Source organism: Mustela erminea, chromosome X (assembly GCF_009829155.1).
Source record: "Mustela erminea isolate mMusErm1 chromosome X, mMusErm1.Pri, whole genome shotgun sequence".
In the NCBI taxonomy this organism is placed as follows: Eukaryota; Metazoa; Chordata; class Mammalia; order Carnivora; family Mustelidae; genus Mustela; species Mustela erminea.
Window position 1 is genome coordinate 71,452,935 of NC_045635.1, and position 26,544 is coordinate 71,479,478.

Here is a 26,544-nt window from a genome sequence, read left to right on the forward strand (position 1 = left end):
GAGTCAATGAAGAAATCAAAGAGAAAAAAGAACACATGGAGATAGACATGAATGAACACACAACAGTCCAATGTCTTGGGACACAGGGAAAGCTGTTTTAAAAGTAAAGTTTATAACAATACAATCCTATCTGAAAATCTCAAGTAATCCAACCTTACGCCTAGAGAGAAAAAAAAAAGGAAACAAAGCTCAAAGTTACAAAAAGGAAGGAAAGAATAAGAATAATAAAGTAGAAATAAATGAAATAAAGATTAAAAAATAGAAAAAAATCAAGGCAACCAACAGCTAGTTCTTTGAAAAGATAAACACAGTTGATTAACATTAGCCAGACTTAAGAAAAAGACTCCAGAAAAGGACTCAACTAAATAAAAACAGAGATGAAAGAGAAGTAAAAACCAACACCACAGAAATAAAAAGGTCTTTAAGAGACTACTACAGAAAGTTATATGTCAACAAATTGGGCAGCCTAGAAGAAATGGATAAAGCGTAGAAACATGCAGTCTTCCAAAAAAAAAAAAAATCAGGAAGAAATAGAAAATTTGAATAGACCAATTACTACTAATGAAATTGAATCAATAATTGAAAAACTCTCAAATGTCCATGACTAGATGGCTGCATAGGTGAATTCTAGCAAACATTCAAAGAAGAGTTAATACCTCATTTCCTCAAACAATTCCAAAAATTAGAAAAGAAAGCTTCCAAATTATTTTAATGTGGCCAGTGTTACCATGATACCAAAATCAGGTAAAGAAATACAAGAAAAACATCTACAAGCCAATATTCCTGATGAACATAGATGAAAAATCCACAAAAATATATTAGCAAACTAAATTCAAGAATACACTAAAAAGATAATTCATTTTGATCAAGTAGGATTTATTCCAGGAATGCAAGGGTGGTTCAGTATCCACAAATTCAATCAGTATGATACAGCAGATTAACAAAACAAAGGATAAAAATCATCTGATCATCTCAGAAGTACAGAAAAAACACATTATAATTCAACATTTATTCATAAAAACTAAGCAAAGTGGGTTTGGAGGGAACATCCTTAATATAGTAAATGCTATAAATGACAAAACCACAGTTAAAATCATACTGAGTAGTGAGATATCAAAACCTTTTCATCTAAGATCAGAAACAACAAGGATGTCCACTTTCACCACTTTTATTAAAGGCAGCACTGGAAGACCTAGCTGCAACAATTAAACAACAAACGGAATTAAGAGGCATCCAAATTGGTAGCATATAAATAACTATGTTACTATTTGCAGATGACATAATAACTATACATAGAAAATCCCCAAAACTACCAAAAAACCATTAGAACTAATAAATGAATTCAATGAAATTGTAGGATACAAACTTAATATACAAAAATTGTTGTAAGTCCATACACTTATAACAAAGTAGCAGAAAGAGAAATTGGAAAAATGATCCCATTTACAATTTCATCAAAAATAATAAAATACCTAGGAATAAATTTAATCAAGGAAGTTAAATTCCTGTACTCTGAAAACTGTATAACATTGATGAAAAAAATTAAAGACAAAGCAAAGAAGTAAAGCTATACCATCCTATGGTTGAGAAGAATTAATGTCGTTATAATGTCCATACTACCCAAAGCAATTTACAGATTCAATGCAATCCCTATCAAAATGCTGTTTCCCCACCACAGGATTAAATAAACCCAAAATTTTTATGGAATCACAAAATCCCAAATAGTTTAAATAACCTTGAGAAAAAAAATTAAAAAAAAAATTACAGGTATCATAATCCCAGACTTCAAGATATACTACAAAGCTATAGTAATCAAAACAATATGGTACTGGAAAAAAAATAGACATGCAGAACAATGGAAGAGGATAGAGAATCCGTAAATAAAACCATACTTATATCATCAATTAATCTACAGCAAAGGAAGCTAGAATACATAATGAAATACATTCTGTTCAATAAGTGGTGCTGGGAAAACAGGACAGCTACATGCCAAAAAAAATGAAAGTAGACCTCTTTATTACACAATACAAAAATATAAACTGAAAATGGGTTAAAGACCTAAGTGTGAAACCTGAAACAATAAAACTCCTAGAAGAAAACATACTTATGTCTTGAACATTAGCAGTAGCAATATTTTTCTTGATCTATCTCTGCAGACAAGGGAAACAAAGGAAATGAGAATATATTACTGGGACTATACTAAATTACAAATCTTTTCCACAGTGAAGGAAATCATAAAAAAAAACATATAAATGTGTCTTGCATTTTCATCCATTCTTATATACTATTTCTTTTGGTTGGCACATATAAATGTCTTTTGGTTGGCACATTTAGTTCATTTATATGCAGAGTAATTCTTGATAGATAGAAACTTAGTGCCATTTTTTTTCTATTCAACGTAACAGTATTCATTGTTTTTGCACCACACCCAGTGCTCCATGCAATACATGCCCTCCCCAATACCCACCACCTGGTTCCCCCAACCTCCCACCCCCAGCCCCTTCAAAACCCTCAGGTTGTTTTTCAGGGTCCATAGTCTCTCATGGTTAACCTCCCCTTCCACTTTCCCTCAGCTCCCTTCTCCTCTCCATCTCCCCATGGAGATACCACCTTACACCAGTTAGAATGGCCAAAAAAAAAAAAAGTTAGTAGCTACACTTATCAAGATGAGCATAGCATTATCTATAAAATTGTCAAATCACTGTGTTAGTAATCTGAATTTTATATAACATTATATGTGAAGTATACTTAAACTTTCTAAATGCCATTGGAATTTTTATAGGGATTGCATTGGTTCTGTATATCATTTGTTTAATATGAAGATTTTAATAATAATCTCTAATCCAAGAATATAGGATATTTTTCCATTTATTTGTGTTTTCTGCCATTTCTTTCATCAGTGTGTTACAGTTTTCAGTGTACAGATCTTTCACCTCCTTGGTTAAGTTATTCTTATTTTATTGGTTTCAATTCTATTTTAAATGGGATTACTTCTTTAATTTCTTTTTCAGATAGTTCATTATTAGTGTATAGAAATTCAGTTTATTTTGTGTTTTGATTTCATATTTCTCCAAATTACTGACTTCATTTATTAATTCTAACAGTTTCTTTGTGGAGTATTTAGGGTTTTCCATATATATGATCATTTTATCTGCAGAGACAATTTTTGCTTCTTCCTTTCCAATTTGGATGATTGTTATTTCTTTTTCCTGACTGATTACTCTTACTAGAACTTCTAGTACTATGTTGAATAGAAGTGGTGATACTGGGCACTCCCATTTTATTCTTTTTTTTTTTAAAGATTTTATTTATTTCTCAGAGAGAGAGAGCACAAGCAGGCAGAGTGGCAGGCAGAGGCAGAGAGAGAAGCAGGCTCCCTGTGAGCAAGGAGCCCAGTGTAGGACTTGAACCCAGGGCCCTGGGATCGTGACCTGAGCCTAAGGCAGCTGCTTAACCAACTGAGACACCCAGGTGTCCCCCATTTTATTCTTGATTAGAGGAAAAACTTTTAGCTTTTCACGATTTAGTATTATGTTAACTGTGGATTTGTCATTTATGGACTTTATTGTATTTAAGGTACTTTCCTTCTGTATCTGATTTGTTGAGTATTTTTATCATGAAGGAATATGAAATCTTTTAGATGCATCTATTGAGACCATCATATTATTTTTATCCTTCATTTTGTTAATGTGGTATATCGTGATTGATTTACATATGTTGAACTATCCTTGTATTCCTGGAATAAACTCAACTTGATCATGATATATGATCCTTTTAGTTTAGTTATAAAGTTGTTGCCTGTGCCTCTCTCATACATACAATATGAACTACATAGCCAGTGTGGTGTGAGAACAGAAAGCTGAGAAATTAACACAGAACATATCCATAACCAGTAAAACTCCTTGGATATTTGCAGAGACAAAAGTAAAACTACACTTTAAGGTTATTGAAATGCAAGAAATACCAGTTAAATTTAAGGTGCTTTAGAAAGCTCAGGATAACCACACAAGAATGTTTTTCTTTGTGAGGAAGGTGCTAATGGTGATTACCAGAGACAAAAATTATTACCATATCTTCCTCTCCTGTACTCCTGATATCTGAGGTATTTCTCCTTGGGTGAAAAGTTGTTGATCTCCTTCCACTGCCATAAAATTGGTATATCACATTCTAGCACCTAGAAAGTGGAGAATAATTCATTGCCTATTTGACTATGAACTTTGGTCAGTGTATTTGTGACCATTCTTATGGACTTCCCTCAAATAACATTTGTTCATCTATAAGACTTTCATCCTAAGATTCTTCCAGAAAGCCTTCTATCAGTGACACAACTCTGTTGCCAAAACTATGAAGGAACTGTCAGATTTTAACCTATTTGCAAACTAGCCATTTAACCTGACACAGCTTATAGATCTCAGCAGAAGTTATAAGACTCCTTGTCAAAGACAATGAACTTTATTACTCACAGCAACAGCAACAGCAATAGCCAGAGTATCATCATTTTCTTGGGTAAGTTTCCTGAGCCCCAATTTTCACAGTATGATGTGAAGAGAGTCAGTTGACACCTACACACCAAGTGGATTTTTTTATAAGAAAAAAAAAAAAACTAAGTTTAAGGAACAAGGATCTTTTATGATAGGAAGTAAGCATGTCCACTTTTAATGACAGAATTACAAACCATCTATTTCATGCAAAGCTATGTGCTATATTAGCATTCTTGTGAGCATCATGCAGAGCAAATGTGGTCAGAGCCTCTGCTTACCATAAATACAGAATGAGAGACACCTAGAAAATTCCCTCACAAAAATTGACATCCTCACAAATGAAAATAATAGATCATGAAACTTACTATAAATTAAATATGCTTAAAATGATTAAAGAGAAAAAGGAATTTATTTAAAAAACACACAATATAAGTAAGTAGAGAACAAGTGGAAAAGAAAAAATAAACAGGAAACACTGAAAAAAAGAACCAAATAGAATTTTGAGGAAAGAAACTTGTAGTAGTTGAAATTTAAATATTCACAGGGTGATTTAAGTGCATGTTAAAAAGATCTAAAGAGGTAAAAAAAAAAAAAAAAAAAAAAAAAGGGACGCCTGGGTGGCTCAGTTGGTTAAGCAGCTGCCTTCGGCTCAGGTCATGATCCCAGCGTCCTGGGATCGAGTCCCACATCAGGCTCCTTGCTCAGCAGGGAGCCTGCTTCTCCCTCTGCCTCTGCCTGCCATTCTGTCTGCCTGTGCTCGCTCTCTCTCCCTCTCTCTCTCTGATAAATAAAAAAAAAATAAAATCTTAAAAAAAAAAAGATCTAAAGAGGCAATAATCCAGAATGTATTATGTAGAAAAATATGAAAAATAAGTTAAAATATGTACAGTTTAGTAAGTTTCAACATGCATCTAATTTAGAGTTCCCAAAGGTGAAAACAGTGAAAATGGAAATGAAGTAAGATTTAGAAGTAGACTGGTTAAAAAGCATATGGAACTACGAAAGTTTGAATCATTACATTCAGAAAAGTAAGCATGTCTGCAACAGAATAAAGCAAAATAACAACAAAAACAACAAAAATATTACATACATACTAATGTACAGAATAATGTTATTTCATACCATCAAAAAAATGAATCTTAATACCTATTTTAGGTATTAAGACAGATGCCCCATAATAATTGACAAAACAATATACCAGAAGATAATCAAAATCTTAAATTCTGACAAAAATAATATTTTAAATTAGAATTATTAAACTTAAAATGTACAAAATAAGAATATTTTCAAAAAAAGATTGTAAAAGTTTAATACTAACATGGCCTCATTGCAAAATAATTAAAGGAATCTTAAAGGAAGAAATAGGAAATAAGGGTAAGGGAATAAGCTATGGTGAGTGATAGCTGTTATCAGAACTACCATTTTACTAGGAAAAAAAAACTAAAAAACCTGGTCAAAATGTATAAAATAACTGTGTAAGCACTGGAAAACAAGTAAATCTTCAATACTGACAGAAGGAAAATACATGAAGTAAACTCAGAATTTACCCTGCATTTTCCTAGAACAAGGGTATTTTCACAACCACAGTTTAGAGAAATAGAGCAGGAGTACAGGATAGTAGCCCCACTGGGAAGATAATTTCAGAGCCACCATGGTAGTTTGACTTAGGAGAAGAGGTGATTCCAAAAGACAGAAAGGCCACAAAGAAAGAGATGAATAAAATTTCTCATGGTTATTTTAACAGTCTCTAGGCATTGCATTTTCAGAGTAAGACTCTGATAGGTCTGTCAGAAAACAACTGCTAGACTGGAATGCTAGGGTGATATTTCAGAGGCTGCACAATCCTTGGGAGATGGAAGTTTGAGTTTAGATAATACCAGGACATTATAAACATCCATAGTCATCAGTTAAGATCTCAGAAAGGCCCTGTTTTATGGTAAAGGACCACTCTCCAGGAGAATCATCTTAATCAACTCTAAAATCACGTCTCCACAAAGTCAAGATGATTCAAGTTAATTTGACTGTTTACCACAATATTATCCAACACACTCTAGAGGAAAATGACATAATACATAGCATCTGCAATGTATCATCTACAATATCTGAAACATAATAAAAGTTACTAGATATACAAATATATAAGTATATTATTTTTTTTTATTTATTTTTATTTTTTTTTTATTTCCAGCATAACAGTATTCATTATTTTTGCACCACACCCCGTGCTCCATGCACTCCGTGCCCTCTATAATACCCACCACCTGGTACCCCAACCTCCCACCCCCTGTCCCTTCAAAACCCTCAGATTGTTTATTAATAAGAAAGAGAAATAGTGTCTAATAATAGTTTATTAGACACTATAGTTATTTTGATAACCCCAAAATATTGGGTTTTTTGAACTAACATGTGTTTTGATAAACCCAAAATATTGGGTTTTAGTTATTATGATAACCCCAAATATTGGGGTTATCATAAAAGGGCTTCAAAATAATTTTGATTATTATATTAAATTGCTATGGGTTGACTGGTTATGTTCCCACACGTCCATATTATGAAACCCTAATACCAAATGCAGTAGTATTTGGATATTAGACTTTTAGAAATTTATTTGGTTTAGATGAAGTAATGAGGGTGGAGACCCCATGATGATATTTGCACACTTATAAGGGGATGAAATGACCAGAGCTCTCTCTCTTTCTCTATGCCATGTGAGGATACAACATGAAAATGGCTATCCTCCCAATTCCAAAACCATGGAATTGACCAACACTTCAAACTTGGATTTCCCAGCCTACAAAACTATGGAAAATAAATGCTTCTTTTTTTAAGTCACCTACTCTATGGACTCTATTATACTAGCCCAAGCTGTTGAATACATACAGAAAGTAGAGAAAAATGTAGATAAAATGGATGAGAATATGAACAATTACAAAAAAGGGATTTAACATGTATAAAAGATAGTTAATTGCACATTCCAGAACTACAAAATATCATATCAGAAATGAAAAGCTATTTGGACAGATGGGCTCAACAATAGATAATATTAGTTATTTTGAAGACATGTTAGTTCAAAATAATCTAAAGCATTGGCAGAAAAGAAAGGATGGAAAAATGAGAACAGAGCATATATGGTATGCTCAAATATTCTAACATATTGTAATTCATATTCCAAAAATAAAATATAGAGAGAATGGGGTAGGAAAATTATTAAAGAAATACTTTCAACTGTGACGAAATGCATAAAACATAGGCTAAAGGAGTTCATCAAAGCACAAGCATGATACAAACAAATAAAATTTTACCTACACGTATCACAGTCAAATCATTCAAGTTATTGAAAAATCAAAAACATGAAGGAAACCTTATAATCAGTTGGAGAAAGAAAACATTTTTCAAAGAAACCACAATAAGATTGATAGCTGACTATTCTGCAGAAGCAATGGAAGCCAGAAGTGAGATGACAAAACACTAATTTCCTTTGGGCTAAGGAATGTACCAGGAAGCAGGACTTTCAATGTTAAGACTGAAACATTTTCAGGCAACCAGAGTGATTGGTTACTTTAGCCAGAATAAAATTATATGGAACCCTGTTACGCTGTGGGTGGGAATACAAGTTGGTGCAGCCACTTAGGAAAACAATGTGGAGATTCCTAAGAAATTAAAAATAGAGGTTCCCTATGACCCTGCAATTGCACTACTGGGTTTTTACCACAAAGATACAGATGTGGTGAAAAGAAGGGGCATATGTATCCCAATGCTCTTAGCAGCAATGGCCATGTCGCCAAACTGTGGAAAGAGCCAAGATGCCCTTCAACAGACAAATGGATAAAGAAGGTATGGTCCATACATACAATGGAATGTTACACCTCCATCAGAAAGGATGAATACCCAACTTTTGTATGAACCTGGACAGGACTGGAGCAGATTATGCTGAGTGAAATAAGTCAAGTAGAGACAGTCAGTTATCATATAGTTTCTCTTACTTGTGGAGCATAAGGAATAACGTGGAGGACATTTGGAGAAGGAAAGGAAAAGTGAATTATGGGAAATCAGAGGGGTAGATGAACCATGAGAGACTGTGGACTCTGAGAAACAAACTAGGGTTTTGGAAGGGAGGGGATGGGGGGTTGGGTGAGCCTGGTGAGGGGTATTACGGAGGGTGCATATTGCATGGATCACTGGGTATAGTGCATAAACAATGAATCTTGGAACATTAACAATGAATCTTGAAATTAAAAATTAAAAAAAAGAAATTTAAAAAATTCTGCCAATTTGTAGTCTACATAATTGTAAAGAAAAATGAATATATGTGAATGTCCTTCAGAAATGCAAAATGAAATAATATTTTTTAAAGATTTTATTTATTTATTTGATAGAGATCACAAGTAGGCAGAGAGGCAGACAGAGAGAGAGGAAGAAGCAGGCTTACCGCTGAGCAGAGAGACCGAAGTGGGGCTCAATCCCAGGACCCTGGGATCATGACCTGAGCTGAAGGCAGAGACTTTAACCCACTGAGCCACTCAGGTGCCCCGCAAAATGAAAATATTTTAATTAGAACGAATGCTTAAAGAATTCGTTACAGGAGACTTGCACTAGGGTAAATGGAGTTTTTCTGTCTGAGGGAAAATAATCTCAGATGAAAGTAAAAAACAGCAGTAAGTAATGAACAGTCCCAGGAAAGGAAAATATGTTGGTAAAATATAAATGAATATTATCTGTATAAAATAAGAACACATATTAATTATAAAATGTACAGCATTTATAATAGCAAGAAAATGACAATGATGCAGTCATCCATGCTGGATATAGAACCTGCTTAAGATTCTCTCTCTCCCTTTTTCCCTCCCCCCAACTCATCTTTCTTTCTGTAAAAGGAATTAAATCTATTCTTGTATTGCACAGTTCTCTTTTTTGTTCAGTTTCATTGGTTTCCATTATTTTGTCTTCTAGGTGATTAATTTGTTCCTTTGCTTTTTCTTGCCTGCCATTCGTTGCATCAAGCCTGTTTCCAATCTTGTTTATTGCATTCTTCATCTCTGATTCTTGTTTAAATCTTTTATCTCTGTTCTAAGAGTCTTACTGATATCTTCTTCTCTCAAGCCCAGTTAATATTTTTATGATTGCTGTTTTAAATTCTCCATCAGCCATATTACTTATATCTTTTGGTTAGATCTCTGGCTGTGGCCTTATCTTGTTCTTTCATTTGGTATAAATTCCTCTGTCTTGGCATTTTCGTCTAAGTCTCTGTCTTCTCTGTGTTAGAAAACTGAGTTATGTCTCCTGCTGCTGAAAGTATGGTCTTATGAAAAAGAGGTTATATAGTGCCCAGGGCCTACCACTTCAGGGAGTGTCTCTGGTGTGTGCTGCATGCAGTCTGCTGTTGTATTCTGGCTGCACTATCCTTCAATCCAGGCATCTGAAGAGTTTCCTTTTGCCCCCTGTGGGTAGTATTTGGCCCTTGACCTGAATGTAATGACTTTTAACTAAGTGAGCTTTGGTCTGCTTGTGAAATGAAAACTGGCACCAACTCCACCAGAACTGAAGCCCTGGAGAAATTTCTGGTTGGGAGATATGGTGTGGGTAAGTGCTTGAGCTGTTCTTCTCGGGAAAGGACCCACCATGCTGGGACTCAGCCAAGCTTGAATGAGAAGGGTAGTCTCAACCAGACCACAGAAGAATTATGCAACATAATAGACTTAGGGAACACAGAGACTTCATAAAACACAATTACATTCGTATTCTAGAAGTCCCAGAAGAAGAAGAAGGAGAAAAGGGGAAGAAAATTTCTTTCAAGAAATAATAACAAAATCTCCCTAATCCAGGGAAGGAAACAGACATTCAGATTTAGGAGACACAGAGAACTCCCTCGAAAATCACCAAAAGCATGTCAGCACCAAGACATATTACAATTAAATAAGCAAAATATAGTGAAAAAGAAAAAAATATCTTAAAAGCAACAAGACAAAAGAAGTCCTTAACTCACAAGGGAAAAACCATAGAGCAGGTGCAGAAACTTGACAAGCTAGAAGGAGTGGCATGAACTATTCAATGTGCTGAATTTACAGCCAAGAATAAGCTATCCGGCAAGGCTATCATTCAGAATAGAAGGAGAGATTAAAAGAGTTTCACAGACAAAAACTAAAGGAGTTAATGACCATTATATCAGTCCTGCATGAAATATTAAAGAGCATTGTTTGAGTGGAAAGGAGAAGTCAAAGTGACAAAGACAAGAAAGGATCAGAAAAAATCTCCAGATACAATGGCAAAACAAGTAATAAAATGGCAATAAATACATATCTATCAATAATTACTCTGAATGTTAATAGATTAAATGCTCTAATCAAAAAACATAGGGTGCAATTGCAGGGTCATAGGAAGTTCTATTTTTAATTTCTTGAGGAATCTCCACACTGTTCTCCAAAGAGGCTGCACCAACCCCAAAGATGCAGATGTAGTGAAAAGAAGGGCCATCTGTACCCCAATGTTTATAGCGGCAATGGCCATGGTCACCAAACTGTGGAAAGAACCAAGATGCCCTTCAACAGATGAATGGATAAGGAAGATGTGGTCCATATGCACTATGGAGTATTATGCCTCCATCAGAAAGGACGAATACCCAACTTTTGTAGCAACATGGACGGGACTGGAAGAGATTATGCTGAGTGAAATAAGTCAAGCAGAGAGAGTCAATTATCATATGGTTTCACTTATTTGTGGAGCATAACAAATAGCATGGAGGACATGGGGAGATAGAGAGGAGAAGGAAGTTGGGGAAATTGGAAGGGAAGGTGAACCATGAGAGACTATGGACTCTGAAAAACAATCTGAGGGTTTTGAAGGGGCGGGGGGTGGGAGGTTGGGGTACCAGGTGGTGGGTATTATAGAGGGCACGGATTGCATGGAGCACTGGGTATGGTGCAAAAATAATGAATACTGTTATGCTGAAGATAAATAAATAAATTAAAAAATAGGGTGTCAGAATGTATTTTTAAAAAGCAAACATAAAGTATTGGGACTTCAAAATAAAAAGCTTCTGCACAGTGAAGAAAACAGCAAAACTAAAAGGCAACCTATGGAATGGGAGAAGATATTTGCAAATGACCTATCTGATAAAGGGTTAGTATTCAAAAGATATAAAGAATTTATTAAAATTGACACCCCCAAATTCAATAATCAAATTAAAAATGGGCAGAAGATATGAATAGACATCATCCAGGTAGCCAACAAGCACATGAAAAGATGTTCAACATTACTGATCATCGGGGAAACACAAATTAAAACTACAATGAGATACCACTCCATACTTGCCAGAATGGCTAAAATCAGCAATAGAAGACAGAACAGGTTTTGGTGAGGATGTGGATAAAGGGGAACCCTCTTCTATTCTTGATGGGAATACAAACTGGTGCAGCCACTCTGGGAAACAGTATGCAGGTTCCACAAAAAAGTTAAAAAAAGAACTATTCTATGATTTGGCAATTGCACCACTACATATTTACAAACATACATACATACATAGGATTATTACTCAGCTACAAAAAAAAAAAAAATCTTGCCACTTAAAACAAGGTGGATGGAACTAGAGAGTATTATGCTAAGCAAAATCAGAGTAAGACAAATAGCATATGATTTCACTCATATGTGGAATTTAAGAAACAACAAATCAGCATATGGAAAAAAGAACAGAGAGAGGCAAACCAAGAAACAGACCCTTAACTATAGAGAACAAACTGATGGTTATCAGAGAGCAGGTGTGTGTGTGGGCTGGCTTAAATAATTTATGGGGATTAAGGTGTACATTTTTTATGATGAGCACTGGGTGTTGTATATCGTACACCTGAAACTAGTATTACACTGTGTTAACTATTCAGAACTTAGATGAAAACTTAAAAAAAAAGTTGTGTTCAACCTGCATGATTCTTACAGATAATATAAAGACTGAAAAAAAAGCCAAACTCAAAAGAGTATATACTGTATGTTTTTGTTTTATGAGCCTCTAAGTAGACAAAAATGATTGATTATGCAATAGAATATTGGTTACCACTTGAAGTATAGACAGGGAAGGAGCATGAGAGGGCCTTGTGGGAGTACTAGAAAGTTTCTATATTCATAATAATGTTGTTATTATGCAAGTATATACATATGTAAATATCTTATAAAGCTACATATAATGTACATACATATGACACTTGTATGTTATTATAATGTAAATAAATTAATTTCTTAAGACTCTTGCTGGCAGGAAAGTCATTAAGCACGTCATTTATCTCCTAAGATAACAGTTAAGACTAATTTTGCCAGTTGAAGAAAAATTGGAACTAAAATACTGTACAAAGATAATATCAAAGACGTAAGAGGGGAGGTTAGAGTATAAAGGTTTTAAGGTCATTTTATTCATCAGGGGAGGATATAGGTATTGACTAGATTATCTGCTATGTATTTTAAAACTTATTTTAAAGTATGTGCATAGAATGTATAATGTTCTGAAAATTAGAGTAGAAGATAAGGAAATTTTTAATAAAATGCAGGGAAGGGGCACCTGGGTGGCTCAGTAGGTTAAGCCTCTGCCTTCTGCTCGGGTCATGATCCCGGGGTCCTGGGATCGAGCCCCATGTCAGGCTCTCTGCTCATCAGGGAGCCTTCTTCCCTTTATTTTTCTCTGCCTGCCACTCTGCCTACTTGTGATCTCTGTCAAATAAATAAATAAAATCTTTAAAATGCAGGGAAGATCATGGCATCTGGATGGTGTGATTCGTTAAGGGTCTGACTATTGGTTTCAGCTCCAGCCATGATCTCAGGGTCATGAGATGGAGCCCGGCATCAAGCTCCATGCTCAGCATGGAGTCTTCTTGGGATTATCTTTCCTTTGCCCTCTGCAATAAATATAAATGGACAAAACCCATCTGTTAAAAAACAGAGGCTTTCAGATTAGTGCTATTCTGTCAGATTTTGAAAGATGTCTTTCTCTAACTTGAATAGATTATTTGAAACACATAGGTATTATAATTCAATTTTCGTTCTGTACCCTTAAAGGCATAACAGATTTTATATGAATAATTCAACACTAACTGCTTTATTATTTTTTCTTATAGTCTGATCTCAGCAATGAAATGGAATCTGATATAATAGATGTGGTAAGTGACCTTCTCAAATCTTGTTTTATAAAATAAAATATTTCACGTACACTATATTCTTTTTGATACTATAATTCTAAGTAATTATATTTTCTTTGGTACTCTGTGTAAAGGTATAGAGGAATATGTATATAGTGGATGTTTAAAGAATATTTTGGTTTATCTTTTGTCTCACAGAAAATTGGATGCAACAAGGAAAAATTAAATATTTTTAATTAAAAATTAAAGATAATCTAAAATTTGAGACAAAATAAACCATTAATTAATTTTAAAATGTATAGCTATAATGGGCAAATATGAGTGGTATATTTTCAGCATATTCTGAAAAAAGAACAAAAAATAATTCCTTTATTGACATTTCTGATTTGGAATACTCTTACCTTGAGAAATAATTTCCATGTGTACTGCTGTCTTTTGGTGGAGACTAACTGCTTTTGGACTTTTTAATTTTCCAAGAGAATGGATCTTAGTATACTTAATGAGTCAAAGCTCCTTGAAAATATGTATATCAAATATTGACATAGAGAAATTAATATTTATAAAATGCCACTGTTGAGGAAATATTTTCCTTAGTTGAGTTCCACCAAAAGAAATCTTGAACTTGTACCTACTGCCTTGAGTACCTGTGTTCATTCTTTATTAAAGGTTTTATTTATTTATTTGACAGAGATCAAAAGTAGACAGAGCGGCAGGCAGAGAGAGAAGGGGAAGCAGGCTCCCTGCTGAACAGGGAGTCTGATGCAGGGCTGGATCCCAGGACCCTGGGATCATGACCTGAGCCAAAGGCAGAGGCTTTAACCCATTGAGCCACCCAGGTGCCCCCTGTGTTCATTTTTTACTTAGAAAAAAATCTGATGGCACTCTTTAGAATTACAGATTACCTGAAGTTTTTCCTATGTGGCTGGGACAAATAGAATTATTTAATTATACTTCTTTCTTTCTGGACCAACCTAGTATTCATTTGAAGGAAGTTTAATAGGCTCAAACACATATAATTACAAATGGTTTAAGAGTAGTTTTTAGCTTTTGGATTTTTTTGTTTGTTTGTTTGTGTTTTGTTCATTGCTGATAAGCCAGTCAGCCAGAGAAAGAGAAATACCATATGATTTCTTTCATATGTGGAATTTAAGAAACAAAGGGGAAAAAAAGAGACAAAACAAAACAAAACAAAACAAAACAAAACAAAAAAACAAAAAATAAAATGAGACTCAACTATAGGGAAAACACCGATGATTACCAAAGGGGAGGTCGGTAGGGGAATGGGTGAAATAGATGAAGGGTATTAAGAGTACACTTGTCTTGACGAGCACTGAGTGATATATAAAATTGTTGAATCACTGTATTGTACACCTGAAACTAACATAACACTGTATGTTAACTATACTGGAATTAAAACATTAAAAAGGAAATTAAAAAAAAAAGTTGTTTCATGACAGAAGAAAACATCTAATACTAATTTCATTTTTTAAAAGATTTTATTTATTTGAAAGAGAAAGAAAGACCCCAGGGAAGCACAAACAGGGTAAGGAAGGGCAGAGGGAGAGGGAGAAGCAGACTCTGCTGAGCAGGAGCCTGACACTAGGCTTAATCCCAGAACCCTGAGATTATAACTCAATCCAAAGGCAGATGTTCAACCAACTGAGTGACCAGGCTCCCCCTCATTTTTAACATAATATTTGGAACAAAAGGGAGGACCTCTATGCTTAAAAACAATCTCCTTTTATAATTTGCTGATGTTTGTTGGAGTGAACATTTTCCAGCGGAATATACAGTGTTAAGCAAGGTCGTTTTCTTTTCAAGTGAAAGAAAGTTTTATGGGTCCTTTCTGAAAAATAGGTTTTGATAAAGGCAAGTTGAAATAAAACATGAAGACATTGAATTCATAAAGGGGGGTACTGGATAAGAAGAAAGAAAATAAGCTACTTAAAATTTTTCCTAGGGCCAGAACTTCACTCCTGAAGCATTTGTTTTAGTCAGATATAAACTCAATTTAACTTAGGTAACAAACTAGGAGCCACCAAAGGTATAATTAAAGTTGGTCAGCATTCTGTATCTGCCATAAATCATCATCACATCTTTCTCATTATCACCTCAGAAGAAGTCTTGTGGTTGAGATTATCCTATTTCAGAAATCATGAAATAGATGACTTATTACATTCTTCATGGCTTTGTAGACTGGAAGGCTGTAGGGCCTACATGTTATAAAAGCAGAACATATTTTGTCATTTTTAATAGTCATTACTTCCTAAATATGGAGAAGTGCATTTTTAAAATGGCTTTTCTTAGTATTTTAACAACCATGCAGTATTTGTTACCTAGTGTTTTCTTTATTTTTCACCCTTTTTTCTCCAACATTCCTTGCCCCCCTTCATTTTGTTTTTGTTTATCCTTCAGATTTTCTCTTCCTAACAACTTCTGTTTTCTCTTGTGTTCCATATGGGAACTGAAAGTAAATTACTAGTGCAGTTAAAGTCTAAAATATTTTTGTGTCTCTGGCCTCATTTCTCAGAATTTGCAATTATATCTATGTCTTCTGTCTCTAAGAAATGATTCTTTGTTAGAAATTATATTGACCAAAAAAAAAAAAAAGAAAGAAATTATATTGACGTTATAGTAATGGATGGACATGCAGGAGACATTATCCTCATTTATTGCAGGAGACATTATCCTCATTTATTTCTATATGGTAAACTGTTTAAGACTTTCTAGGTGCCTAATATCTAATATTGTTATTGGGTTCAATTTAGAAAAGTACAAATTGATTATGTATTGGCACAGATGTCAGCTCTGGAATTTGGTTTTTGTTATACCTCTAGTAAAATAAATAATATTGTGTAATCATATATACTTAGACTTTAGAAGCACTTTAGTTTTGGTCCAACTCTAGTATTTGACTATTTCTCATGCATCAAAGAGGACCTAACATATGCCAAATACTGTTTGTTGCTTAAAGTTAACTTAATTTCATTTTCTTCCTTTAATCCCTTTGATACAAAGTACATTTTTAAAAGATAATGAAACTGAGGATCATGGAATTTAAGCCACCTGCTCAAGATCCTACAGCTAATAAGTTGCTCATGTGGGATTTACATTGTGGTTATTATGACACTAAAACATATGTTCTTTCCTTTATATCACACATTTATAGTCTCTGCTCATATTCCTGCAATCTAGGAATCTTGTTTACCTGGAAAGCTCTCACTGTTGAAAAGTTCTCTCTTAGAGTGATATAAGATCTTCTATTCTATAGTGTTCTCCCATTGTTTTTACTTCTACTCCTAAAGATTAGCGGAACTAATTTAGTTATTCTTCCACATGATTCCTTATATATTTCAAGACAGTAATATTTCCTCAGATAAACACTGTCAGTTCCTCTTACCAGTATGGTTTCTCTGGTGTGAATATGATACAAGGTATCCATAATCATTTTAATAAGATGGAATTTATTTTTGTACTGTTTGGACATTCCCTATCACACTGCTGTCAAAGATTATGCTTCTTGCTGAAATAATAAAAAGAAAAAGATATTTTCATAATATTTTTTATAAATAGGCACTTTCCTAAGTGTTTTATATAGAACATTTAACAAAACTTCTTAAAGCATTTTTCCATAGCCACTGTATTTCCCCCTCCCTATACTTTAGTATTTGTTTTTCAGAAGTTATACAGTTGAGAAAGAGGAAACCTTTACACTGTTGATGGGAATACAAACTGGTGCAGCCACTCTGGAAAACAGTATGGAGGATCCTTAAAAAGTTAAAGCAATTGCACTACTAGGTATTTACCCAAAGGATACAAAAATACTGATTTGAAGGAATATATGCACCCTGAGGTTTATAGCAACATTATCAATAATAGCCAAATTATGGATAGAGCCCAAATGTCCATCAATTAATAAATGGATAAAGAAGAGGTGCTATACATATACAATGGAATATTAGTCATAAAAAAGAATTAAATCTTGCCATTTGCAGTGATGTGGATGGAGCTAGGGAATATGATACTAAGTGAAATAAGTCAGCCAGAGAAAGACAAATACTACTCAATTTCACTTATATTTGGAATTTAATAAATGAAACAGATGACCATGGCAGTGGAAAAATAGAGACACAAACAAGGAAACAGATTCTTAACTACAGAGAAAAAAACTGAGGCTTACTGGAAGGGAGGTGGGTGGGGATTGGGTTAAATAGATTATGGGTCCTAAAGAGGGCACTTTTAATGAGCACCAGGTGTTGTATATAAGTAATGAATCACTGAATTCTAATTTAGTGATTAAATAAAATATAGTAAACTAATATTAGTAAATATTAAATAGTAAATAAATATAGTAAATAATAAATAGTAAATAAATAGTTATTATGTAATAATATAATAGTTAAATTGTAAATAATAGTAAACTAATATTAAATAAAATATAGTAAACTAATATTACACTGTATGTTAACTAACTGAAATTTAGTATATGTGCTGCCGAAGCGAGCACAACTAACTGAAATTTAAATAAGAACTCGGAGGAAAAAAATAAGTTATATAGTTGACCCTATTAACTTCCACTATTACCACTGTTTCAGCTTTTTTACAATTCTAATTCATTCATTCAACAAATATTTCCTGAACATATATTATGTGACCTTCACTGTTCAATATACTAGGAACAAAATGAGCATGTATCCCTATTGTCATTAAGTTTAAACTAACAAGTAAGTAAAATATATTGTATGTCAAATGGTGATAAATGTTATAGAGAAAAATAAAGTGAGGAAATAGGATCAGTTTCTGGCAATCAGAATTGAATGTTAGAGGAGGCCTCCCTGAGAAGATGAATTGAGAGCAAAGACCTGAAGAAAGTGAGAGGCCTTTAAACCATGTGGGAATCTGGAAGAAGTGTGTTCTAAGTGGAGGAGATTAAAGGCAAAGGTTATGAGAAGGACACATGCTTCTTGTTTTCTAAGAATAATAAGAAAGCCTAAAATTTAAATAAATAAATAAATAAATAAATAAATAAATAACAAGGAGTACAACATGGGTGCGTTGGCTAACGTCTCTCATGTCCACAACATGTCTCATGTCCACAACATTGACAACTGTGTGATACTTGATAAAAGTTTTGTTGGGTCTGCAGTGACTTCAGTGGTTGTTGGGGTCCTCAGTGGTAACTCCAGGTTCAGTGGTTAGGGGCCAGAGAAGGCAGCAGTGGTAATATACTGGTGGTATGTATATGCGTGGCTGCAGTGCTTGTGTAGTGAAGGGGCTCTCTGCATATATACACACTGTGAGAACCAGGGTCAGCAGCAGGGGCTTGAGCCAACTGTAGGCACAATAGCAGATACAGGGGCATGGGCTGTTACCTTATATTCCTGTAGCCACAGTCTTGCCACAGGCATACATATGGCAGTGGAGACTACTGGAAGCCATCAGGTCAGAGGAGTGCAGGTGTATAGCTGAAGGTTAGCACAATAATGTTTCTGATAATAGAAACATATCCAGACACACAGCTATTGTGTGGGCCCTGGCTGTCAGTATGCACTCATGGACATAGGAGCTTGCTGTTGGTGCACGAATGACAGTGGAAGCTGGTGATAGAGTCAGACCACTGGTGAGCAGATGCACAGCTCAGTAATACCTACAGGTGAGCTCAGTGTTATAGGCCAATGACAGGAGTCAGGGTTATATCCAGGTCCACAGACAGTTGTGCAGGCCTTGGCTATCTGAATGCACTTCTTCATCTGAAAGGGCTTGCCCCAGGTGTGTGCACAGTAGTGGAAGTTGGTGATAGGAATTAGGTGGCAATGTACATGTGTACAGCTGCAGGAATAGTGCAAAGAGAAGTGGTGCATGATAGTGACAGGAGTCATGGCTGTATCTGGGTCAGGCAGGAGATGTGGTGGATCTTAGCTGTCCATGTGCACTTGTGCAGCTATAGGGACTTGGCCATAAGCATGCACATGGCAGTAAAGGCCAGTGGCTTGAGTCAGGATGCTGTAGATGCACATCTGCCAGAGGCAAGCCACAAATGTGTTCACAGTGATGGAGGTCAGCCATATGGTCTAGGCTGGTGTCTTGCGTGATCATAGTTAGATGCCAGGGCTGGCTACTGGTATGGATCTGGGCTCCAGCAGGACTAGGGATTGAGCTGGCTGTCTCGGAAAACGTGAAAATCTGTGGGGCAAAAACTTAAGCAATGAAGTCTACAAGGGATACATGACAGCTGTGCTTGCTATCAGTTTCTTCAATGGTAAAAGCTGCTGAGCATTCTGTTGGTGTCTGTGATGAGGTCCATGGTGATGTAATTTGGGGAGTGTAAAGAATCTGCAAGAGCTATAGAGGTCCTCAGTAGTGAAGTGTTCTGGGGTCCTCTGACAAGCAAACCACTAGGAACCACAGTCACTCCTGCTGTGTAGCTGATATTGGTAGCCTCTATCCTTCTTCCTTGTTCTTAGCCATCTCCATATGTCTCAGCTTTGCTGCTCTCTCGGTGGAATTGAACTGAAACAGATCCTTCATGTAGTGCCCCAATAGGCTGAGGAAGCTTATCACTGCCCATTTTCACTTTGTTGGCAAGGGGAACTCTTTTGAGTTGGGACATTCCCTCTTGGGACTGAGCAGTGCTGACCTAGAGGATGGGATGATAAAGACTAAATTAAACTATTCTTTCTACCCATTTTGTGCATTTAATCCCAGATATTTTATTCCACTGTGTTGCTGAAGCTTCTGTAAGTATACTCCTCAATTCTCCCAGAACTATTTTCATTTGTGGATAGCTGTCCAATTGTTAATCTCTGTTGGGGAATGGAGGCTGTAGTCTACTCTGCCATCTAGGTAACATCACTCTCACCCCAAAGTTTTTCATTTCAATGTAGTTCAATTTATCTGTAGTTTCTTTTGTTACTTCACTTGTCCTTGAGATGTCATAACTAAAGCTTAGGGTTATTCAAGTCACAAATATTTACTTCTATGTTTTCTCCTGAAATTTTTATAGCTATATCTCTTACATTTAGCTGTATAAGTTTTTTTGTGTTAATACTTCTAAAAATGGGAAATAAAGGTGAGAGATAGTTGTCCATATTCATTTTTGAATGTGAATACCCAGCTGTCCCAGCACTATTTCCTGAAAAGACTATTCTTTCCCCTTCAAAATTTATTAACACCCTCTTTTAAAATCAACCATGAATGAGGGGCTTATTTTTGAACACTCAGTTCTCTTCCATTGATCTAAGTGGTTATTCTTTTTTTTTTTAAGATTTTATTTATTTATTTGAGAGAAAGAGAGAGAAAGAGAGAGAGCACAAGCAGAGGAGAGGGGCAGAGGAGAGGGAGAAGAAGGCTCCCTGCTGAGCAGGGAGCCCAATGCAGGGCTTGATCCCAGGGCTCTGGGAAAACCTGACCTGAAGGCAGATGCTTAACCATCCGAGCCACCTAGGTGTCCCTTGAGGTTGCTCTTCTTATGCAGTTACACATTATAGTAAGTTTTGAAATCACAAAGTATGAGCCCTCCAATTTTATTGCTTTTTTCAAGATTTTTTAAAAACTCCTTTTGGTCCCTTGCCTTTCCATGAGTTTTTAGATAAGCCTGTCAGTTGCTGTACAAAAGCCTGCTAGGACTTTGAAGCATAGTGTTTTGAATCTGTAGGTCAACATGGGGGATTATTGCCATTTAACAATATTAAATCTTATAGTCAATCAATATCACATATATTTTCATTTATTTACTTACCTTTCAATCTATTTATTTATACTCCTTTTAAATTCAATTTTTATTTAAATTCTAGTTCATTGACACATATGGTAAAATTGGATTCAGGTGTAGAATTAACACTTAAATATAACACCCAGTGCTTACCCAAGTACCCTCCATCACCCATTTAGCCCAAACCCCACTTACTTTCTTCCATCGAGTCTCAGTTTTTTCTCTGAAGTTAAGATTCTCTTATGGTTCACTTCCCTCACTCTTTCATTCCCCATATGTTCATCTGTTTTATTTTTTAAATTCCACATATGAGTGAAATCTTATAGTATTTTTCTCTGACTGACTTATTCTACTTAGCATAATACACTCTAGCTCTATTCATGTCATTGGAAATGACAAGATTTCATTTTTTTGATAGCTGAATAATATTAATACAACATATATATCTTTATCCATTCATCAGTCAATGGAGATTTGAGCTCGTTCCATAATTTGGTTTTTGTTAATAATGCTACTATAAACATCAGGGTGCATGTGTCCCTTCAAACCAGTATTTTTGTGTCCTTTTGGTAAATCTTAGTAGTATAATTTCTGGGTTATAAGGTAGTTTTATTTTTACCTTTTTTTTTAAGAGAGAGAGAGAGAGAGAGCACACATATGTGAGTAGGGGGGAGGTGTAGAGGGAGAGGAAGAGAGACTCCCAAGCAGGCTCCACACCCAGAACAGAGCCCAGTGTGGGGTTTGACCTCATGACCCAGAGATCATAACCTGAGCCAAAAATCAAAAGTCAGATGCTTAACCAACTGAGCAACCCAGGCACCCCTATTTTTTTTAATGCTACTATAATTGACACACAGACATAAGGATTTATATGGTAGATTGTTCTGCAATATAAATTGAGTGAAAAAGTAGTCATAGTGTACAGAGAAAGCTAAAATCACCTATAAGATTTCACAAAATTGTAGCTCAGGTTCTGAAAGCTGGAAACAATTTGACTTAACAGAGGTTAAAGTAGAGACACTTCAGTCAAAAGGAAGAACATGAAAACAGGAATGAGCATGACACATTGATGTAATAATTAAGAAACTATCTAGTCAAAGCATGGCTTCAAGTTGGAAATGAATTTAATTAGATAAATAAACAGTTAATGAACATCCACCATAGTCCATGTACTCAGTTTAGGCAAAAGAGATACAAAAACATAATGACATGGTACTTACCCCTTGGACCTCAAATCTTGTGTTTTAACAGCCTGAGTTTCCTCATCTTAAAATGACGGGATTGGACTAGGTGTTATTTTAGATAATAGTCAACCTAAATAATGTATGATTCTGCTTTTACAAAATCAGCCTATTTGTGCATATATAATCTGTGCAGTGTTTATAACTTTGCACTTTAAATATACATGTTGAATTGAAATATTTACCAGGTATAAAATATACATTTGTTACTAGCACAGGTGTGTATTCTTTTATGTATAGGTTTTTTTCAAGTCATTAAGATTGTAAGATATTTTGCTCTGTAATCATTTAAATCACTGTGCTTTCCATGACTCCATTACTTAAAGCCAATGTTAGACTTAATCATCTTACTTATTTGTTGGAAAAATTAGAAAATTGCTTGTATGTCCTCATACTCACCAACAATAAGTGTTTATGTGGTTTTACTAGATTTTTGTAATTGTGCTAAGTGATGGGGATTCAAAGAGTTATATATAAGCTCTTTTCCCACCCATGAGATTTACTGATTAAGTAGGTGGTTTATTGGACCATTATTTATTACTCTTTTTATTTAAATTTTCATTTCTTTTTTTTAAACTCTTACATTTCAGAAATGTGTTATGTGTATTATATCAAAATATTAAAGGGGCACCTGGTTGGCTCAGTTGGTTGAATTTTCAGTTCTTGGTTTCAGATCAGGTTGTGATCTCAGGGTCAGGAGACTGAACTCTACATAGGGCTGCACACTCAATGTGGTGTCTCCTTTTTGTTTTAATTTTTTATTTTTTATAAACATATGTTTTTATCCCCAGGGGTACAGGTCTGTGAATCCCCAGGTTTACACACTTCACAGCACTCACCAAAGCACATACCCTCCCCAATGTCCATAATCCCACCCCCTTCTCCAAAACCCCCTCCCCCCAGCAACCCTCAGTTTGTTTTGTGAGATTAAGAGTCACTTATGGTTTGTCTCCCTCCCAATCCCATCTTGTTTCATTGATTCTTCTCCTACCGACTTAGGCCCCCATGTTGCATCACCACTTCCTCATATCAGGGAGATCATATGATAGTTGTCTTTCTCTGCTTGACTTATTTCGCTAAGCATGATAGGCTCTAGTTCCATCCATGTTGTCGCAAATGGCAAGATTTCATTTCTTTTGATGGCTGCATAGTATTCCATTGTGTATATATACCACATCTTCTTGATCCATTCATCTGTTGATGGACATCTAGGTTCTTTCCATAGTTTGGCTATTGTGGACATTGCTGCTATAAACATTCAGGTGCACGTGCCCCTTTGGATCACTACGTTTGTATCTTTAGGGTAAATACCCAATAGTGCAATAAATGGTGCTGGGAAAATTGGACAGCCACATGCAGAAAAATGAAATTGGACCATTTCCTTACACCACACACAAAAATAGACTCAAAATGTGGTGTCTCCTTGAGATTCTCTCTCCCTCTCTTCCTGTCCCCATTCTCTCTCTTGCTCTCTCTGAAATGAATGAATGAATGAATAAATGAAATAAAATAAATCTTTAAAAAATGTTAAAATTCACACAATTCAAATTTCCTTTAGAGTGTTTGCCATATTTAAAGGAAATGTCAATATGGTCCCTGAAAGCATAAATACAGCATGTATAAAAATCTCTGCCAAAAGTACATTTTAAAATAAATCCACAGTATTTATGGAGATCATGAGAAGTAAATGTAATATTTACCCTGTTTCCCTGTAGGCAGGATTCTGAGTGATTGTTGATTTCTTCTTAGGTTAGGATAGTTGATTTCTTCTTCTGCCATTTTAAATATTTCCATGAAATTTTCCATGATTTCTTATCAAAAACAATTGAATATTTAAAACCTATTTTTTACTTTTTCTTACTGATCTTCATGTTGCCTACACCACAGTTTAGAGGACCTAAAATTTAACCCAGTCTTATACTTTGATATGACACAGTTGGCTCTGGAATCAAACAAATATATTTTTTCATCCTGTTAGTGAGCTGTGTATTATCTTTCTCTGATTATAAATACATATGTATACATGTATATGTTAAATTTTTTGAGAAATGAAATTTATGACAATTACATACTAAGGTTGAGTTATATTTGTAGAGAGTTTTATTCATCTTGTTTCTTTGTTTTCTTCTTTTCTAGTGCAAGAATGTGACTAAAATCTGTCATTACATAGCTTCCCTTCCACCTGATCTTATAGGACCAGAAACACAGATTACAGAACTACTTACCTCTGAAGAAAAGCTATCTAAGGTGCAAGTGGTAAGCAATTAAAAAAAAAAAAAGATTTATCATTAATACTAAGCATTTCAAAAAGATTTATAAAAGTCAATGGAATCCTCTCTGATTTAACACGGCAATTATTTATGGGGTTTTCGTTTCCTCCCAATGTTCCTCAACATATACAGTATATATGATGATATATTCACATCTTTCTTTTCCATATAGTCATTACATTAATTTTAAATGACTGCCTCATGTGCTATTGAATTTATATACTTAAGTTATTTAATCATTCAATTATTGTTGGATTATGTAGGTTGCCATCAATTTTCAGATATTAAGAGTAAAGCTGATATAATTAACTTTGTACTTATAATGTATTTCAACTATTCAAATAATTTTCTTGAATACATTCTTATGATTTCTTTTAGCAAAGTTTTCTTTAAAAAATGTTACAGGGTTTTTCATCAGTTACATTCCTATTATCCTGATTATGATGACAGAATGTACAACTGTTTTAAGACAAATTATCTACCAGAAGAATTCTACCGAATTAAAACCTGTATTTTGACCAGTACTGGATTTATTTCTTTTACCTTACTAGAATTGTAACATCAAACCTCATTTTTGTTTAAGTATGGGTTTAATTGCTTGGACATTTTTTTCTTATACGCTATATAAATCTCTCCTGTTTTCTACATTTCTTTATCACTATTACTAAAATTAATTGTTTTGAATTTGAAAGTAATAACTGCTTTTTATCTGAAATGTGGAAAGGTAGAAAAGCATTTGAATTGCTTTAACCATTAACAATGTTTGTGTATTTTTCCCCAGTGTTTCCTCTATTCATATTTTACTTACACAATTAAGACACACAGACACACACAAATGTCTTTCTGTGTGTATATATATAACCTGTGTGTGTAGGTATATTTAATATATATGTCATATAATGTCTATATCTATATACTATAACTTGATTAAGTGAATATAATTTTAAGTTTTTTGCTATGTGACTATTATATATACTGCTTCGATATACATAATTGTGAATTATCACACATAAAGCCTTTTTCAGTCTTAGTTGCTTAGGCATGAAATTACTGGTCCAATGGTTATGAATATTTTTAGTTTCTTAATATATAGTAAAAAACTTGCTTTTCTGAAGAATTGTATCAGTTTACACTTTTATCAGCAGCATGCATGCATAACCATTTCATGATGCTTTTACTGTTTAAATAAATAGGATCATGTAGGTGATAAATAGTCATTGATTATAATCCTGGTCACAATTGTTTCTCTTACAATTAAAGAGGTTACATGTTTTTCACTGTATTTATTAGTCGCTTTTATATCCTTTTAGCTTAATTGATTGTCCATAACATTTGTGCATTTAACCACTGGGTCTTAGTGTTAACTTATCTGCATTTCATCTTACTTATATGTATATGTTAACAAATTTATTGTAAAGATTTTTATACTGAATTAAGATAAGGAATTTTTAAGTTCAGAAATAAGAAACCTGAAGATTAATTACCAGTGAAGTCAGCTAGCATATTTTATGTGCATAATTTTAACCCAATCACAAATGATTGCCTCTGTCCTAGTATTTATGTGAGTTTCCAGTACTTTTACAAAGTAAGGTAGTTATGACTTATATCTCCTTTTTAAACAAAAGAAAAACGAAACTTTAGACTTGCTCCAACAGAAAAAAATGATTTAACATGAAATTTCTAAAGCTATAATTTGAAGTAATCCTTCAAATGTCATGTTTATATTTG

At 34.5% G+C, this 26,544-nt stretch overlaps 1 protein-coding gene across 1 annotated transcript in view; it reads left to right on the forward strand.

Annotated features, from left to right (window-relative positions):
- The window catches only part of LOC116583220, a 258,959-nt gene that overhangs the window by 152,261 nt on the left and 80,154 nt on the right, over positions 1 to 26,544 (forward strand). Inside the window, exons 7-8 of the mRNA XM_032331251.1 lie at positions 13,574 to 13,615; positions 24,683 to 24,802. Coding sequence (XP_032187142.1) covers positions 13,574 to 13,615; positions 24,683 to 24,802 — 162 coding nt within the window. The remainder of the gene's footprint in view (positions 1 to 13,573; positions 13,616 to 24,682; positions 24,803 to 26,544) is intronic.